The sequence below is a fragment of the Aquarana catesbeiana genome, linkage group LG10 (assembly GCF_042186555.1).
Source record: "Aquarana catesbeiana isolate 2022-GZ linkage group LG10, ASM4218655v1, whole genome shotgun sequence".
NCBI classification, from domain to species: domain Eukaryota; kingdom Metazoa; phylum Chordata; class Amphibia; order Anura; family Ranidae; genus Aquarana; species Aquarana catesbeiana.
The window spans coordinates 212802494-212821927 of record NC_133333.1 but is presented as its reverse complement, the minus strand read 5'-3'; the positions used below and the strand labels follow the sequence as shown (position 1 = coordinate 212821927).

Below are 19434 nucleotides of genomic sequence, written 5' to 3'. Positions count from 1 at the left end.
TGAACTGAGGATAGAGTACTAGGCTGTCGGGGCCTTTCAAGGAGCTCCCCAGTCTGGGGGAGTGGAGTGACCCTGGGACTCGGGTGCAGGACGGATCCTTTCAAGAACCCATGAGGGATCTGAACAGGAGGCACAGGAGGAATCAGAGAGGACAGCAAGAGCTAGTGCTGCCGGGCAAGTCTCCAGGAGGGAACCACCTGGGCTGGTGAGTAACAGGCACAGTCGGGAAGACTGGGGAGGCACACCTGAGAGGACTGGGAGAGTGCAGTCTAGGATGGGTGCAGAGCCAGCAGTAAGGACTGTGATGTCTTCCTATTCTATTTTTGCTACACTACAGGGGCCAGTGCTGCCTGTAAAAGGCAATTGCTGAGGCCTGACTGAGTCAATATCAGACCTAAATTTGTGCTAGCTGTGCCTGAGACGTAAGAGATGTGCTGGAGAGCGTAATAGTCTACAAGCAAGAGTTGTGATGGAGGAGACTGGAGTAACAGAGTGTATATAGCTGTCCAAATAATTGATTGCTATACAATCCTACAATTGATTGCTATACAATCAGCCTATTGTTTGTTTTGAATCTCATAAATTCCTCTACCCAGCCAAGTTCTAATACATCAATAAAATACCAAAAACAAGCACATGGACTGTTCATTGTCTCCAATGTAATTGAGAAGTGAATGCCAGACTGGGCAGGGTGACAGGTGGGCCAAAACTTTCAGCAGCCTCTACAGGGGTACCGCTACACTAATGTAGACAAAGACTGAAGGCTGTTTCTATGAAGTCTGTGTCTTTGGCCTTTTGTGAAGTTCATGTATTTGCTGCTTACATGTAGTTTGTAATTAAAACATCTTTGCCATTCTGAAGCTTCCCTTCAACCACTTTGCATATTATTTTATATATACTGTGATTCTGTACTTGCCAAATATGCTGCAGAAATCCACTGAGTCTGGCTGCACCTATTTTAACTGTGGGCAGCTGAAGCTGCTGCTTGTTCCCTTCCCGGATTTACACAGACACACAGAGGCACACCTCCAGTTCTGCAACTCTCATTGGCCCTCTTATGACTCGTCCCCCCTCCCTTCCTGGAAAACTCTCACGAGAGTGAGAGCGAGGGCTGTGCATGATGTCACAAGCCTAGGCTAGTGACCAGACAAGAAACAGGAAGTGGGCTGTATAAGGTATTTACTGGCAGAAAAATGTTTTACTATTCAAAGTTAAAACAACAAGGGCAGAAGATTTAATAGTTGGAAAGTTGAATAAATGACTGAAGGTCTGCTTTAAGCTTGGGCTGAAGTTGGACAGTTCAGCAGCAACTGGCCGACTTTTGTGTACAGCTGTCTATATTCTACAGAAGCTTGTCTCATGGCTGATTTCTGTCAAACCAGCAAGCTGGAAAACCAGCATCCATTGACTGCCAGTTCTGATCAGTGTGTTCTGGTTGCTGGCAGCTTAACTTCCGGCTACAGGAACATTAGCACATTACCCCAACCCCCCCATCCCATTTGAAAACCTCCCCTGCTTTTTTTTTCTATACTTACCTTTTTCATATGTGTTCAGGCTGCTCATGTAATGCCCAGGGTTCTCTTCATGTGGGTTCTCTTCATGTCTTGTTCCGGAGGTGAAGGATCCTAGGTGATGACAAGGAGCAGAACTCATCCAGCAGTCCTTGCTCTTCTCCTCTGGAAATGGTGGTGGGTGGTCCCTACTAAATGGAGCTCACGTAATGACACGTGACAAGAGGAATACTGCCACACAAATGGGTAGGTCTATGAAAGTCTGCGCTCAATGAATTAGAATGATACTGGCCAACAATCAACCTAGAAGTCTAGTGACAGCTAGTGGCAAAATTCTGTTACTATAAGGACAGCTCTGGACTAAAGATGAGTATTGCAGCAAATGCTGCCTCCTATTTTTAATAATGCTGACTTTTTGCATTTTACATAATTAAAAAAATCTGTAAAATAGTGGAGCACTGTGGCAGTTGGCAGCAGAACTAGAAACTCAGGTAAACTAGATTTTAAAAACTGGTTAGTTGTTGGGTAGGAGCCGCAGACTGAAATATTAGTTTTGGGTAAAACTGAACGTTTAAATATGGAGTTTAAAGTGGAACATGTGATCAGTTTTGACATAAGCCATTTGATGGTTTGACAGTTTTAGGTTGCGAGTACAAGCTAATGTGACAGTTATCATTTATAGCATGCCCTAACAGTAGCTTTTTTGGGGGAAACCGTTAAAGTGATTGTAAAATAAATATATATTTCTTTAAATTATAATAAACCTAAATTGCAAATTATTTCACAGCGCATACAGTGAAAACCACATTCAGTGATAAACCTAAAAAACTTTTTTTTATAGTAATAAAGTGAGAAATTAGTCCAACTGAAACTGTGACGGATGTCTTAAATTCAACAGTGATCCATTCAGTGAGCATCCTTCCTCCAATAAAGTGCTCAGTGCTCCAAATTCATGACAAAAGTGCTGAAGTGCTCCAGGTAAACATGATGTGCAGTGTGGCACACCCCTCTTGTACCCTTACTCACCAGAAAAAATGGACCCTCAGCTTTTCAGTTTGAGGGTCACACTCGCTTATACCTGGTGGGGTGACACAGATCCTCTTTTTTCCTTCTAGATCTCCAACTTGCTGCTTCCACACACAGCTAGTCTCCACCAGGCTGTAATCTTAGGAGCTGAACATCCTCCTGGCACTCTTCTTCTTGCCTGTGATTCTCCATATATTCTTTAACTTTGTCTTGAATGTAAGGGAACAAAATTTCCTTCACAAAGGTAATCGGGGTGGTGCCCCACCTCCAGATATAAGGGAGTGTGACCCCCCGAGACTAAAAAGCTGAGGGTCCATTTTTTTTCCTGGTAAGGGGGTTTTCCGTGCACAGTGTTTTCCATGTATTCCAATGGCCCTAGTTCACACCAGTGCAGTGCGTTCCAGTACAATCAACAAAGGTAGAACATGCTGCATTTTTTCTGTATGAAACGTATCTGGAATATGGCAGAATGCATAAAAAACGCACTGGAATTAACTAGAATGCATCAGAACGCACATGTCCTGAATTGAGATGAAGGGGAAAAATAAACACCTGAGTGCATCAAAAATATGCATGCATCCAGAACACAGATATTGAGGTGTGAATAAGCCCCATAGATGCTGTTTTCATAGTGTCCATGGCTTATCCCCCTCCTCCTGCCACATGGGATCTGTGGGAGGGCACTATCCACCCCTCAATGTAGATCTCAAAACTGGCATTTGACAGTAAAGTTCTGTGCAGGCACCATCATTTGTACAGCACTGTAATGCTGTAGTCTGTTCAGAACATGTTATGGTGCTGCCAAATTTGCTTTAATAATAATTTTTACGCTATCTGTCATAATATATATCTGCATAGTGTTTAGTTTTCCAAAACTTAATGGGAGATATTTAATTCTCATAAATACAAAAAGCATCTTCTCTTACCTTAGCTGGCTCTTTTCATAGTTCATGTAATATAGAGTTGCACAGCATAGCACTGTGGCAAACACTGCTCTAACCTTCCGTCCTGCAAAGACCAAAACACCTGATGTAAGCTGTAAACTGTGACATCAAAAAAAAAAAATCAAAAAGAATGCTTGAAGGTGTTTAATTATAGAACTGTGAGCACTTTGAAATACAAAATGTTACAGTGATCCAGCGGATGGGATCGGTAGAAAAGAGGCTGTCTGTTTTCACCCGATCTCACCATAGAGGACAGCTGAGCCCTGACAGGTCCATCCCTGCACAGTGAGCAGACGGACCTGTCATCAGCCTGCTCAGTGGGGATCAACGGAGCGATCCCCCGCTGAGCTGGCGGAGTCCGTCCAGCAGAACCGCTCCATGTGAAAGGGACCTAAAGCTTGGAACCCTCCTAGGGAGAAAAGAACAATCTGCTCAGGCCACCTGGACATTTATCACCTCTTCAGCCACCTTGTGGACACAACTTCCCAGGGATTGGCTGGGGCCTGATAAATATTCAACGGATTATTTAAATTTCCCTCCCTATGCTCTGGATGCTTCTTCCAGGGGCAGGGGGAAGCAATCAAGCTTTCAGGTCAGAGTACATCACCACATTGCCCACAACCTCTGAATCACCCATCACTATGCAGAACAGGACCCAATACCACTGAAAGAAAACCTTGTGTACAGATTCTAGACTGGATGTATTAAATGAACATTTATATAAGAGAGTCACTAGCTCTCCTAGGCTTACAGGGGGGGGGCCGTGCCCCATCCATAAGAATTCATTACCAAAGGAAAAAAGGGGTTCCCCTAAGTGGATTTTTCCGGCACTTGCACAACAGTTATATAAAGTGTAAGAGTACAAACTCGTATAAAGAAGAAAAACAATATTTTATTTAGAGATTATCATGAATTAAAAACATTGTAGACATTGTGAACAATGAAAACATTGTTAGTAAACACAGTTCAGAAGAATTTATAGTTGTGTTCTTCTAAGCGGTGGTGTTTATAGGATGGGGACTCTTTTCAAGCTCAACGTGTTTCGGGGTACATTAAATTTCAGTCCTTCTTCAGGAGCTTACTTGGAAAGAGAAATTCATCTAAATTGATTGAAAAAGATTAATGGGTGAGTTACCATACAAATCTATATGTGGGTATTCATCAATAGGTTAAATGATCCATTGATCACCTACCTGTAATGTTAACGTTGCTTTCTTTGAAACAAATAATAAAAATCATAAGGAGAAGCAAAAGATGCTTGGGAGTGGGGTGACAGTTGGATATAGTTTACATGTGCATTTTGCTACTCTTGACCAGATCTTTCTCCATCCTTCCAATTCCATCAAGGCCATGAGGTCTCCCCATTTTACCATATAGGATATAGAAGAAAGCAGGCCATGCCGGTTTAATGCGGCATATAGAATTGCAGTAATCCTGGGTGGCCCAGGAGAGTGTAGACATGTACAGTATGCTTTTAAAGCCTGTTTTTGTAAACTGAACATCAGAGTGTTTTTATGAAGGGTATTTATCCAGTGCCGGATTTGCAAATATCTATAATAATCAGAATTGTGTTTTTTTTATGATGTTCTTGCAGAAAGGCCTGGAAGGGGAAATTGCAAGAGGTCAAGAAGTGATGGACATGTGTAAAACAGTGAGTAGTCCACCATACGAACACTTTTGCCTGTTCCTGTCCTGGAATAGCTGGTTATTACATATAGACGGTAAAGGTAAGAAGGGGGACATTAGGTTTTCAGAGTAACAGGTGGAGTCCCATATTTTCAGACTATGTGACTTTAGCAAGCTTAAAGTGGATGTGCAAGATTTATGTGAGAGCTGCAATAAAGCCGAGATAGGAGTATATGAAATGTCATATAACAAAGAAAGTTGTGAGTGTAAGGGATACCGAATGCAGGTATCAAGCAGCAGAGATGACCAGTTCAGTGTAGCTGTAATGAGAAAACAGGAATCAGACTGACTATCGGTAAAGTAAGATTTATTAATGCACACAACACCAACAGACCAAAAGCATTGCAAATGTGAAAAACAAACAGTGAAGCAAAACCAAACCAACAATCTAACTATATACAAATGGAGGGAAGCTGGCATAAACAGGGCATGAGCAGGACTGGAAACGAGGGGAGCAGAGATGGGGGTAACAGGATATAGGATACTGGGTACAAGGTTGCTATGGTTACATGGTGGCTATGATTAAGGCCCCCACTGGGCAGAAACACCTAAGCGTTGAGATTCTGTATGTAATCTTTTACCTGTGACCAAATAAAGCAAAATAGCCGCTTATGTTAATATATTCAAGTGGTTCAGCTGACAGGAGCCACCATGCACCACAAACCTGCATGAAGTCGTCTAATTGCCTGGGGTAGAGTAGTGGTGACATTTTGTCTATATACTAGATACAGGGTTCAGGATAAGGCAGGGATCAGCAAGTAAAAAAAATGGCTAGCATGGGAGACATCCTGGTGGACACTGGAACCACAACCTCCAGGTCTAAGACTCACAGTGCCACAAGCAGACAAACCAGTTCCCGACCATGAGATCTGTGTTTTTTGATAATATTTTGCAATGTTAGGGAAGAGGATAAGATGGGGGACCCTAGGACATTTGTAGGCCCAGATGAAAGCGAGAATCCGGTTTTGCAGGAGTCACAAATAAAAAGAGGGTTTCACGATGTCAGATAAGTGTGCTGTTGCCACGTCCCTATTGTTTATTAAGAAAAAAGAAATTCCCCCTTCGTTGCGACTTTGTAGGCAGCAAACACACCGGTAAATATGAAAAATATACTTTATTAAATATTTATAAAATCATTTTGATCATACAATGACCGATGGTTAAAAAAGCATAAGAAGAATGCTGTAGGAATACACAAAAAGGGGATAAACAAGACAGAAAACACAACGAGTTACATGGATTGTATAACAAAGAAATTAGTTGTTACTCTCCGATACTATAATGATCTCCGGCACCCGGCCTGTTTCTGGTTCAAATATCATCAGGCTATTAGATAAGAGTGTATGCAGTCTTAGTTTTTGTCTTACTACAAAAAATAGAAAAAAACTTATCATAATGATACAAAATGATGTAAAGCACTGATAATTTTGATAACCATAAGGGACGAATGACCAACAGTGATTGTGAGAAGCACCTTACCATGTGAAATGTTCCACCATACAACTATGGAAAAATAGCAGATGAAGCACTACCAGCGGGGGTGTCAGTGGCTGCCCAAAGGGAACGCCAATAATAATAATAATTTGTTTCACTTTTTCATATCTTTTGTACTGTGTGAACAATTGAGGAATGTAAGGGATCGTGGACATATATGAACACTTCCCTTCTCTTAGATTATTTTTCATTTTTTGTTCAGGAGTTTTTTTAGAATTTTTTTATACCACTTTGAACGCCTATTCTTTTTCTTTATAGTTTGGCAATTCGCCACATACGTCTTCTTGCAATCAGACACCAGGCCTATTGAATGGATAATCTCCTGTTCTTTTGATATTACTGTGTATTATTGGTGTTGCTTCATCTGCTATTTTTCCAAAGTTGTATGGTGGAACATTTCACATGGTAAGGTGCTTTTCACAATCACTGCTGGTCATCCGTCCCTTATGGTTGTCAAAATTATGAGTGCTTTGCATCATTTTGTATCATTATGATATGTTTTTTTCTATTTTTTTTGTAGTAAGACAAAAACTAAGACTGCATACACTCTTATCTAATACCCCTGACTGAAGGTGTTTGCACCATAAACGCGTGGAGTACCGGAGAGTAACAACTATTTTCTTTGTCATACATTCCATGTAACTTGTTGTGTTTTTTGTCTTGTTTATCCTCTTTTTGTGTATTCGTACAGCATTCTTCTTATGCTTTTTTAACCATCGGTCATTGTATGACCAAAATGATTTTATGAATATTTAATAAAGTATATTTTTCGTATTGACCGGTGTGCTGGCTGCCTACAAAGTCCCAACAAAGGGGAAATGTCTTTTTTCTTAACAAATAAAAAGAGGGAACGCTGATCAGTCTGGTACAAAAGTTAAAAAGGACATTTGAGAGAATGGTCAGTTTTTATTGCATTAACACGACCTATTCAAGAAGGTTATGATTATTTCCATGCCTAGGTAAGGGAAGTGATGGTGTACAATAAAGGGTAATAGCTCACTGGAAATAATACATTGTAGTGAGGAGTCAGGCTGATGCCTAGGTAGTCTAACATCAACATGGATGTGAGAAACAGAAAATTGGATGTGAGCAACTGTCTCCTTGGGAAGCGAAATGTTAGGGCTTAAAATTTGGCTTTGTAACACAACGATCTGAAATGTCTATGAAATATGAAAGGGTTTGCTGTTGGTTCAGGAGGGTTGTAAGAGGGTTGGTAAGGACCAAACCGGCATCATCTGCAAACAAATTTACTTTGTGATGTAGTCCAGCATTCAACACCCCAGTAACGCTTGGGTTGTCCCTGATTGCAATTGCCAGAGTTTCTGTAGGCAAGACAAAAACATTCAGGGAAAGGAGGCAGCCCTGTCGCATACCTTAAAAGATGTTGAATGGCCAGGAATGGTATCCAGTATATCTAACTGTGGCAGAGGGGGAGAAATATGGAGCAGAAAAGAAGCCCAGGATTTGTACTGCGGTGCAGTGGGTGTATAGGCAGTATTACTTTACGTACAGTAATCCCACTTGATCCCTATGAATGAGAGAATTATTGATTCAGGAACTCAATACCTTACCTAGTAGTTTCAGTTTGGGCCCAGTGAGGGCCAAAATTTGTGAAAAAAAGGTCTAAACTTTTGAGGTCCAGATGCCCCAATGAACCTGTAAATATACTGAGGAGGGGGAAGAGTACCCCTTTTGAGGGCATTAAAGAGCTGGGTTAAATGGGGAACCAAAACAAAACATTTCAAACTTAATCTAGTGATAATACTTTTTTCACTCAATTACCGCCCAATAACTGTGTTCTTGAATATGGCTTTTCTTTGTACCTTTTAGCTCTAAGGCAAGAATCCTGGAGTCGTCTTTTGGTTGTTGGATATAGCACTTGTACCTAGCGTGTACTGTTTATGGTAACAGTCAACAGGGGGCCTATAAGTAGAACCACATAATCTAGAAGGCAGCCTAAGCTGGAGCCTAATGTCCAGTGGCTGTCTGATTCTAGCTACAACGACTATACTCTTGTTTAAACTTAGGGTAATCGCATGTGGTCAAAGCTGTGCACCTGTTTATAACTTTACTGTGACGAATTAGGAGCGCAGAGAGAGAGAGCACACGGAGGCAGATCACACAAATCCCGACTGGCGGGGCGTTTATTGGGAAACTTGGGGTACAGAGAGGGTGGTGATATGACCTGTCCTGGGGGCAAAGAGTGGGCACAGCAATGAGAAGTAGTCCACAGAGAGTGTGGCGATAAGTGAACCAGTGCAGGGGGCAAACCGTAGGCACAGCAGAGATTTAAAGCGTTTGTTACCCCAACACTTCATATTCCTGATATGTGGCTGCTGTACCATGTACTTGTAAGAGAATGTATCCTGTTCCCTTTGTATTGCTTCCTTTGTGTGAAATCCCTGGTATTCCTGCATGGGGAGCATGGCCTTTGTGCCCAGCGGGCACAAAGCACGGGAAACGAGGGACCGCGCTGTACCCGCTGAGACAGGAGAGGGGGTCGTGCGGTGACAAGCCTGCATGTGGTGAATCCACATGCAGGCACAACAGGGGCTTAGACTGCTCGGCTGGAGACAGGATATGATGGTGGCTCAGCACGGGGGCACTTCCCTGGCACCTAGCACGGAGACTGTGTGTCCTACATGCAGGGTGTTGGTGGCAGGAGGGACAGGCTGAGTTTCCTCTCATTAACTTACAATGCAGAAGTGTAGTGTCTAAAGCTTTGCCAATTTTTTACAATACCAGTAGTTTTTTTCATTTTGCTGGAGGACCAAGACCAATATGCATAGAGGCACACCCATACCAGCTTTTTATGTATGCACTTTTATCCACTGGCTGGTTTATGTGCCTTGCCTGAAGGGCATTCGTGGGGTGATGAAGGACTTGCCTTCCTTGTGAGACACTGTGCAATATATGATGGCTGTCAAGGTTATATGGATTTTGTGCAGACTTTGTTTATGGTAACATGGTATCAACCAGGGTCTTTGTGTGTGTGTGTATATATGTCCACACCCAGAATGTACGTAGCACAAACACGCGTGCTGCGTTTTGCCAGCATTGTAGTGCGATCTGGTATTGCAGCGATTCAGCCCACGATCCCAAATCGCTGGGCCTAAGGCTAGGTTCACTTTTGTACTGGTGGTTGCGGGTGCAGAAATCGCACCTTTTCTCATACATCGGCAGCCAAAACGCGCTGCTCTCTTACAGACACGCCATTTATTCTTATTAGCACCCCCACAAATATAAACCCACAGAGCATAACATATACTGTAGATTTATTCTATTAAAAGCTGGGATTTATGTTTTTATTTGGATGGTAGTCTGCTGTAGTTTTATAAATAGGTGAACTGGATGGCATGTGAATTTTGTATTACTAATTGCACATTGATTCAAAGTGTTTTTTTAATGACAAATTTGTTCTTGGCATCTGTACAGCTGGGCTGTGATCTTGTTAATGGAGCGTGCAATCGTTTTATAATTATCAGTGTAGCTAGTAATTATAGCTTTTTTTGTGCACTTAAAATAAATGTTTCCAGGTTGTGTTTGAGTCCATCGGGACATTCATTTATACATACTGCAAGGTTTAGTATTTTGTTACTTGAAGTTAAGTGTATCTACGGTCAAAATGTAAAATCATATATTCATTTGCACATTGCATTTCAGATATTTCTAGCCTGCTCCTATTATTCTGAATGATCTTCAAGTTTGTAAACTTGCTTAGTGACATGCATTACTGTCCTTGAATTCTGTGACACACATATTCACTATACCACATGTGCTCAACACAAGGCCCTTGGGCCCAATTTCAGCTTGCCAGGCCATTTCATGTAGCCCTTGAACCTCTTATGCAGCTGCAGCACCCCCCTCATCTCAGCCCCCACCTTGTATCAGCAGTTGGCAGCAGAGAGGAGGACAGAACTCCTCCTACAGATCCTGTGCCTCTCTGTGCAGCCGCACCCCCCCCCCCTCATTTCTGCCTCCCCTGGTCTCAGCATTCAGCTGACTCCAGCCCTCCTCTTGTCCTCCTCCAGACCCTGCATTTTCTGCTTCCCAACTTGGCCTCCTGCATCTTCCTGGCTGCAGCACAAGGTAAGGGGGGTGTATTGTGATGTAAGGGAGGGTGGGGGACTCTTGACATCTGATGTACGGAGAGGGCAAATGCATATAATTATGAGAATATAATTCTATGCCAATTGAAAAAGTGGGTCGCACATCACTGGTATCACCCGCAAGAAACTTTATTGGAGACGGCTCAGATAGACCACCATGACAGAACTATGTTCTGTCTGAGCAGCCTCCAATAAAGTTTCTTGTGGATGATACCAGTGGCGTTTAACCCCTCATTATCAGACTTACATCATCTGCTACAGGAGTGTGAGTGGGCTTTGTGCTGGTTTGCACCTGCCCTTCACAACTCAAGTCTTAAGTTATTACTAAAGCCAGTAATTATCATATTAAATAATGGCCTCTGCATTTGATTAAGAGGAGTAGATACATTTTTATATAGTCTTACAGATACAACCAGCTCTTTGAGGGAAACCATAATGCTGATGTGACCCATGATCAATTTGAGTTTGACACCCCTGCACTGATAGACACTGCTGTGTCACAGAATGTACAGAACATGCCTTCTGAACTAAAGCCATGCTAAGAGGAGTGGTTTCAGGAGGCGGAGTCAGTACACAAGGGCTGGTTCGCACTAGCAGGTTGCGATTTTGATGCGGTGCAGATTTGCAGCGAATTCGCTGTGAGTTTGCACCGCATCAAAATCGCAACCTGCTCGTGCAAACTGATTGCGGAGTGTATGCTAAGTTAAAGACACCCCGCAATCAGTTTGCAAAACACAGCACGATTTGCAGAATCGTATCGCATGGGTGTGAACACGAATGCAATCTGATTCCGGTGCGGACAAAAAAGGGTCCTGCAAGACTTTGGTCCAAATGCGCTGCAAATTCAGCCATACAGTTTGTGTGGCTGAATTCGCATTGCATGTGATCTGCACAGCAATGCGGTGCGAATCACATGCGATGTCTGGCATTGCACTAGTGTGAACCAGCTCTGAATCATTGCTTGCAAGGCTGAAAAGCATGCAGGGAAGCCAGGAAGTTGTGGAAAGAGATGACCAGCAAGCAAGCAGCACTCACAACATGAAGATTTTAGAAGCAAGTTGCTTTTTTTTTACCTTATTTCTTTAACCTCTTCAGATCCGCGCTATTGCCGAATGACGGCAACAGCGCGGACCTACATTGCCGGGACAACGTCTATTGACGTCGTCCCGTGCTCGAGCGGCCTGCGCGCCCCCGGTGATCAGAGAGTCTATGAGACTTGCCTGATCACAGATCAGAGTAAGGGGTCGGTCCCGACCCCTTACCACATGATCAGCTGTCAGCCAATGACAGCTAACCATGTGATGTAAACAGAGCCGGTAATCGGCTATTTTTTCTCCTTGCGCTGACAGCGTGAGGAGAAAAGAAAAAGCCGATCACCGGCGGCCGTGAGAGGGACATCAGTCCTGATCACGGCGATCATCTGTGCCCCCTGCCAGTGACACCGAGCAATAGGCAGCAGCGCCACCCATCAGTGCCCACAGTGCCACCCATCAGCACCCACAGTGCCACCCATCAGCACCCACAGTGCCACCCATCAGCGCCCACAATCAGTGCCACAACAGTGCTGCACATCAGTGCCACCTATCAGTGCCCCCCATCAGTGCCCCCCATCAGTGGTACCTATCAGTGCCACCCATCAGCGCGCATCAGTGGCCATCAGTGCCGCCTTAATTGTGCCCATCAGTGCCGCCTTAACTGTGCCTATCCGTGCCCATCAGTGCAGCCTATATGTGCCCCCCAGTGCCGCCTCATCAGCGAATATCAATGAAGGAGAAAAATTACCTGTTTGCAAAATTTTATAACAAACTATGAAACATGATTTTTTTTTTTTTTCAAAATTTTCAATCTTTTTTTGTTTGTTTAGCAAAAAATAAAAATCCCAGCTGTGATTAAATACCACCAAAAGAAAGCTCTATTTGTGGGAAAAAAATGATAAAAATTTCATTTGCGTAAAGTGTTGTATGACCGCGCAATTGTCATTCAAAATGCGTCAACGCTGAAAGCTGAAAATTGGTCTGGGAAGGAGGGGGGTTTAAGTGCCCAGTAAGCAAGTGGTTAAATATTGTTTTTCATTAACCGCTTCAGCCCCGGAAGATTTTACCCCCTTCCTGACCAGAGCGTTTTTTGCGATTCGGCACTGCGTCGCTTTAACTGAAAATTGCATGGTCGTGCGACGTGTCTCCCAAACAAAATTGACATCCTTTTTTCCCCACAAATAGAGCTTCCTTTTGGTGGTATTTGATCGCCTCTGCGATTTTTATTTTTTGCGCTATAAACAAAAGAAGGCGACAATTTTGAAAAGAACGCATTATTTTTTAAATTTCTGCTATAATAAATATCCCCCAAAAATATATAAAAAAAACATTTTTTTCCTCAGTTTAGGCCGATCGTATTCTTCTACATATTTTTGGTAAAAAAAAATCGCAATAAGCGTTTATTGATTGGTTTGCGCAAAAGTTATAGCGTTTACAAAATAGGGGATAGTTTTATGGCATTTTTATTAATAATTTTTTTTTTACTAGTAATGGCGGCGAGCACCATTGTCATTTATACAGCGATCAGTGCGATTAAAAATGCACTGATTACTGTATAAATGACACTGGCAGTGCAGGGGTTAACCACTAGGGGGCAGGGAGGGGTTAAGTATGTCCTGGGGGAGTGATTACTAACTGTAGGGGGATGGGCTAGCAGTGTCATTACTCTGATCACAGCTCTCAATGACAGGGAGCAGAGATCAGTGACACTTGTCACTAGGCAGAACGGGGAGATGCTGTTTACATCAGCATCTCCAGGTTCGTCCTCTCCGTGAGGCGATCGCGGGTATCCCCGCGGCGATCGAGTCCGCGGGACTCGCGACCCGACTCACGGAGCTCCTGGCTGGCGCGGAATTCAAATGGACGTACCTGTAAGTCCATTTGCCCAGCCGTGCCATTCTGCCGACGTACATCGGCGTGCGCCGGTCGGGAAGGGGTTAATAATGGTAAAATCAGTCATGCAGTTCATTACACCATTTTGATTGTAGGGAAGTTTTAAACAACTTATCGTTTTTTTTTTTCGTTTTTTTTATCACGGTCTTTGTCCCCTACTAGGGAGATTCACCCTTTATCCCACCCATCTATTTGTCCTAGTGATCATTGCCACTGGCCCCAAAAAAGTGAGGGGAAATGCAAAGATTTAGAGTTGTCACCAATTGTCACCTTTTTAAAGTGGTTGTAAACCTAGTTACATCACTTATCATATCATAAGGCTTACCTGTAAGTACTGTAAATATCTCCTAAACCTGCATGGTTTAGGAGATATTTACCATATACGCTTGCTCCAATGTCATCGGCGCATGCGCTGTGAAAAAACGGTCCTCTATGCTGTTTCTTCACTAGCAAGTGCCGTGACAGATGGCTCCAGCGAACATGCATGGGAGTGATGTTACGCGACTCCGGTCAGTCACAGAGCCGGATTCCGTGGAAGGAAGAGGGGCGAAGATGGATGCGGCCACCAGTGGGGACAACGCGGGCTTCGTTTTTGCAGGTAAGTGCCACATAATGGGCTAGTATGTGATACATACTAGCCCATTATTCTTTTACTTTGCAGGGGAAAAAAGAGGAAGTAAAACCCATCAGGATTTACTTCCTCTTTAAGTGGAGACAAATTTTCTGGTGGTTAACGACTAAAGCCTCGTAAACACGATCAGATTGTTGGCAGACAGAGCGTCAGACTTTTGTCCAAAGGGCATGTGCCTGGGTATTGTTTTGCACACTAACGGCACACAATTGTCGGCCAACAAACACAAACGTAGTGACGTACTACGAGCCAAAAAAGAGGAAGTTCAATTGTCATGTGCCACTCTTTGGGCTCCTGCTAATTTTGTGTTAGTAGAAGTTTGGTGAGTGTTTATTTGCGCTTTTCAGTTCACGCTTTTCATTTTGTTTCTGAACCACCATTCGTCAACCAGCCATGTTGCAGACTCGGAGTAGAGAATGTGCTATTATTGGCCTTGGAGTTATTGCTTTGACCCAAGTCCAGTCCAGGAACAGGAGGAAAGAAGAAAGAAATGGCTGCACATCCAGAACTTCCGATTGCCTTTTATTTTGCTTCACAAAGATAACACCAGAGACACCAAACTGTGGTTACGTAGACGCGTTTCACACATACATCTTGTGTGAGATGTATATCTATCTATCTATCTATCTATCTATCTATCTATCTATCTATCTATCTATCTATCTATCTATCTATCTATCTATCTATCTATCTATCTATCTATATCTATATGTAGGAAGGCCAGTATGGTGGCCTGAATTTATGGGAGGAGCCCGGGGGGTATTTAAGCAGCCCGCTCACCTGTGGTGCTTGTCGGTTTCCTGTGCGCGATATACGTCACTAGGCCGACTATTCCGATTTCAGCGTTCGCAAATACTTGGCCCCCGCATTTCGTGATCTCCGTGCCCGAGAGTTTTTGAAGTCCGCGTTTACCGATTTGTTCGCACCACGCGTCTGGCTGGGCTGTCGCAGGTAGGGTCCCCTCGGATTTTTGTTTTTTCGTACGTTATGTCATGTCACTAAACCGTGGTATCAGAATTACGAATCACTTGCAAATTTCACGAACGTAACCGCATGTGTATTACTCGCACTGTCGTCATGTTACCATTTCGCATTATCTGAGGAAACCATAGCGACGCAAGCGTCGCTTCATTTCAGACAGGTCTTAATTGTTAAACATGTGTCAGCAGACAGCCATAGCGATTCGTAAATGCATAAATCTTTTCGAACCACGTCAGTTCAATACCAATCATTTCTCATTTCTGAAACATTTCTAAACTCATTTCTAACATTTCAAATCATTTCAATCATTTCTCATTTCAGTCACCTACCGCGCTCCGATTCGAATCCAGTCGCACCTAAAAGATGCACCGATTCGCTCCGGTGTGCCCCAGTAGTCACGGCCTCATTTCAGTACATGCTCCAGAGTCACGTTATTATCAGTCATTCGTACCTCTGTCATGGTTATCATTTCATTACCACGTATCACGTTCCGACATGAATTCAGTCGCATGGAAATGCACCGATTCATCTCGGCGTGCCCCAGGATTGGCCACATTTCAGTACATGCTCCGGAGTCCGAGTCGTAGTCAGTCGCTACAACAGCACGACCGATTCGCGCCTCCGTCATGGCAAACGATATGTTACACCTGCACTTACCGCGCTCCGCTTCGAATCCAGTCGCATCCTCCATGCACCGATTCGTTACGGCGTGCCCCAGGGCTCGGCCTCATTTCTGAAACATGCTCCAGAGTCCGGATCACAGCTAGTCGCAGATATCGGGCGACTGATCCGCATCTCTGTCATGGGAATTGCTACCATTTCACTCCCACAGCGCATCACCGTTTCGAAACAGTCGCATCCGACATGCACCGATTCGTCACGGAATGCCGCAGTTGATTCGGCCGTATCAATACCTATACCAGAGCTCGGTTAGTTGCCAGTCGCAAAATGCGGCACAACCAATGCGAGCCTCGGTCAAGGTAAATACATTTCTCTCATTTCGTTCATACTGCGCTCCGATTCGAATCCAGATGCATCAATCATGCACCGATTCGTCCCGGTGTGCACCAATGTTTTCTATTGCCTCATTTCAGTACATGCTCCAGAGCCCGGTTCACGGTCGGCTCAATCACGACACGACCAAGCCGGACCTTTGTCATGGAGTTCACTCATTTCATTATCAAGGCAAACATTTCAAAATCATTTCATTGTCACAAGGTTGCAAGCACCATACAAGTCATTGCTTCAAGGAAGTCAGCAAACCCTTCACGAGTTATCACCTTTCATTTTCCTCTAGGTCAGTCAAAGTCAGTAGGTCCACCCTGCACCAGGTTGGACGATATCCCCCCAGGTTACAGTCAACCAAAAAATACGAGCTCAAAGACAGGATAGTCTCATCAGATCAACCATGTCACAGGCCGGCAGCGAAGACTTCACAGCCCCTCTGTCACCTTCCCCGGTCTCAGAGAGCGGCAGCGTGCAGTCCCTCAGGGGATGGACTATCCCCAAACTGACGGCGGAGCTAAGACGCAGAGGTGTGCCCTTCCCCGCTGCAGCGAGGAAAGGCGAGCTGTTCAAGCTCCTTTTTCCCCCACCAACAGCAGGACCCAGTACCCAACAGGCATCCCTTCAGTCAATATCTTCAGCCATCGCACAACTTCACACGATGGTGTCATCCCTGTCTACCTCGGTCTCAGACGTACAAACCAGGGTGGCACTCCTGGAAGCTCGACCGACCGCGGCTATCCCCGACCCAAACCTCAACACCCCTTTCTACAGGTACCACAGGCTGGAGCTCCATTGTCTACCCCTCCCATCTGGTTCCAACCAGCATCAGGAAGGACATTTTTGACGGCAGGGATGTCAACCTGGCCTCTCTCCTTATCTCTGTGCACGATCTGGCAGAAAATAAGGCCTACTCATGGGGGGACATATCGGTGGTCCTTAAAACCAAAGACCCCAGACTGAACCGCAAGTTATCTGTCCCAGAATTCACCTTGGCCTTTGGCATGCTGAGAGACGTCCTATGCTCAGCCGCCCCCAGCAGAAGGGAAGAGCTGGATTTGTACCTCCATACGGTAGTAGACTTGGGCTACAAGTAGAGGTCGACCGATATATCGGCCGATATTTGGCTTTTTTTACTTAATCGGCATCGGCCGATTGTGCTGATAAAAAAAAGCCGATTATAACTTCATCGGGACTTGCAAATGACTTCTGTAATAGAAGTCAATGCAAGTTTCCCGAGGTTATCTGTGGAGAGGATTCTCTCCCCCCTGGGCAGCCTGCCAAGTCTGATAAAAAGAACTTGAAAAGATACAATGTATCTTCTTATCAATGAACTGAGCTCCATGTGTAGAAGCTCTCAGTTTAACCATTTAAAGACTAAATCTTTTCTGACACTTGTTGCTTACAAGTAAAAATCCTGTATTATCCTCTAGAAAATCACTTAGAACCCCCAAAACATTATATATATTTTTTTTAGCAGAGACCCTAGGGAATAAAAAAGCGGTTGTTGCAATATTTTATGTCACACAGTATTTGCGCAGCGGTCTTTCAAACGCAATTTTTTTTAAAAAAATTAATGAAATAAAAAAAAAACTAAGCAGTAAAGTTAGCCCATTTTTTTTCGTCCAAAAGTTTTGATTACCTGTTTTTGTGTATTTAATATTTAAGATAGTTATTTTTTTTAAATCTAAATTATACAGAGAAGTGAACTGATTGGAGGTTTGTTTTGTTTAATAAATGTTTAAATGTAAAAAATTTTCTGTATCACTTATTACTTAAGGTTGCTTCACACTGGAGCGGGCAGGCGTTGACGGTAAAACGCTGTTAGTTTTAGCGGCGCTTTACCGTCATTTTAGCGGCGCTATTCGGCTGCTAGCGGGGCGCTTATAACCCAGCTAGCGACCAAGGAAGGGGTTAAATGCGCCCATGAAGCGCTGCTGCCGAAACGCTTTGCAGGCGCTTCGGCAGCGGTGCACATTCATTTCAATGGGCAGGAGTGGTGGAGGAGCGGTATACACCGCTCCAAAGATGCTGCTTGCAGGACTTTTTTTTAACATCCTGCCAGCGCATCGCCTCAGTGTGAAAGCACTCAAGCTTTCACACAGACTGCAGGGGAGCCGTTTTACAGGCACTTTACAGGCGCTATTTTTAGCCCAAAAGCGCCTGAAAAACACCCCAGTGTGAAAGGGGTCTGTTAGATTTTATGAGATGAAGGGAAAAAAAAAAAAATCGGCCTAATATATCGGCCCAAAAAAATCGGCATCATATATCGGCCATCGGCCAGCGCGATTTCTAAATATCGGCATCGGCATCGGCCAGAGAAAAACCCATATCGGTCGACCTCTAGCTACAAGTATGGAGGATTTTCCTTTTACGACTACCACCGTTCCTTTTCCGCAAAGGCTGCAGCCAGACTCACAGTTCCAAACAACAACAAATTGGAGTCTCATGGACACAGAGCTCTTCTGCCGCCATTTTGCCAGCTTACGCTCACCCCTATGTGCGATTTGCCAGTCCTCCACCCACACTGCCACCTGGTGCGCCAATGCGACTATCAAACGTCCTTTCGAATTTCCCTCTACCTCCGGTGCACTTCAGGGTCAGTCGGCCCCTGAACAAACGCCTCAGGTGGACAAATTCGGACGCCCAGTCCGAACCGTGGGAGGGGCAGCCATCTGCAATAATTACAATTTGGGTCCCGCAACTTCAGTCAGTGCCGCCTACTCCACATCTGCACCTTACGCCAAAGAGCGCACCCAAGGAACTTGTGCGAAGTCAAAACAACAGAAGAGGGCATGACTAAGCCGGATCAATGTCTTATGGCTAAGACTACCTCACCTCACATCCCACCCCCTCTCTGGCCACCTACCTTATTCAGGGCTTTACAGCAGGCTTTCACACCGGCCTCATTTCACTACCTCACAGTACGTATGAATGTGGGAATCTTCATTCAGCAGCCATCGACGAACAAGCCATAGATCGGCTCTTACAAGCAGAAGTAGACCGAGAGTACGTTATAGGCCTTTCACTCAGCCCCCTTTCAGCACTTGGAGAGTCAGCCCTATTGGGCTTGTCAAGGGCAAAATTCACAAATGAATTACGTTTAGTGTACGACCTGTC

At 44.2% G+C, this 19434-nt stretch overlaps 1 protein-coding gene across 2 annotated transcripts in view; it reads right to left on the bottom strand.

Annotated features, from left to right (window-relative positions):
* The window catches only part of LOC141111199 (CMP-N-acetylneuraminate-beta-galactosamide-alpha-2,3-sialyltransferase 4-like), an 84480-nt gene that overhangs the window by 51224 nt on the left and 13822 nt on the right, over positions 1-19434 (bottom strand). For both annotated transcript variants that reach the window (XM_073603283.1, XM_073603282.1), the window contains exon 2: positions 3464-3545. In XM_073603283.1, the coding sequence (XP_073459384.1) occupies positions 3464-3545 (82 nt within the window). The remainder of the gene's footprint in view (positions 1-3463; positions 3546-19434) is intronic.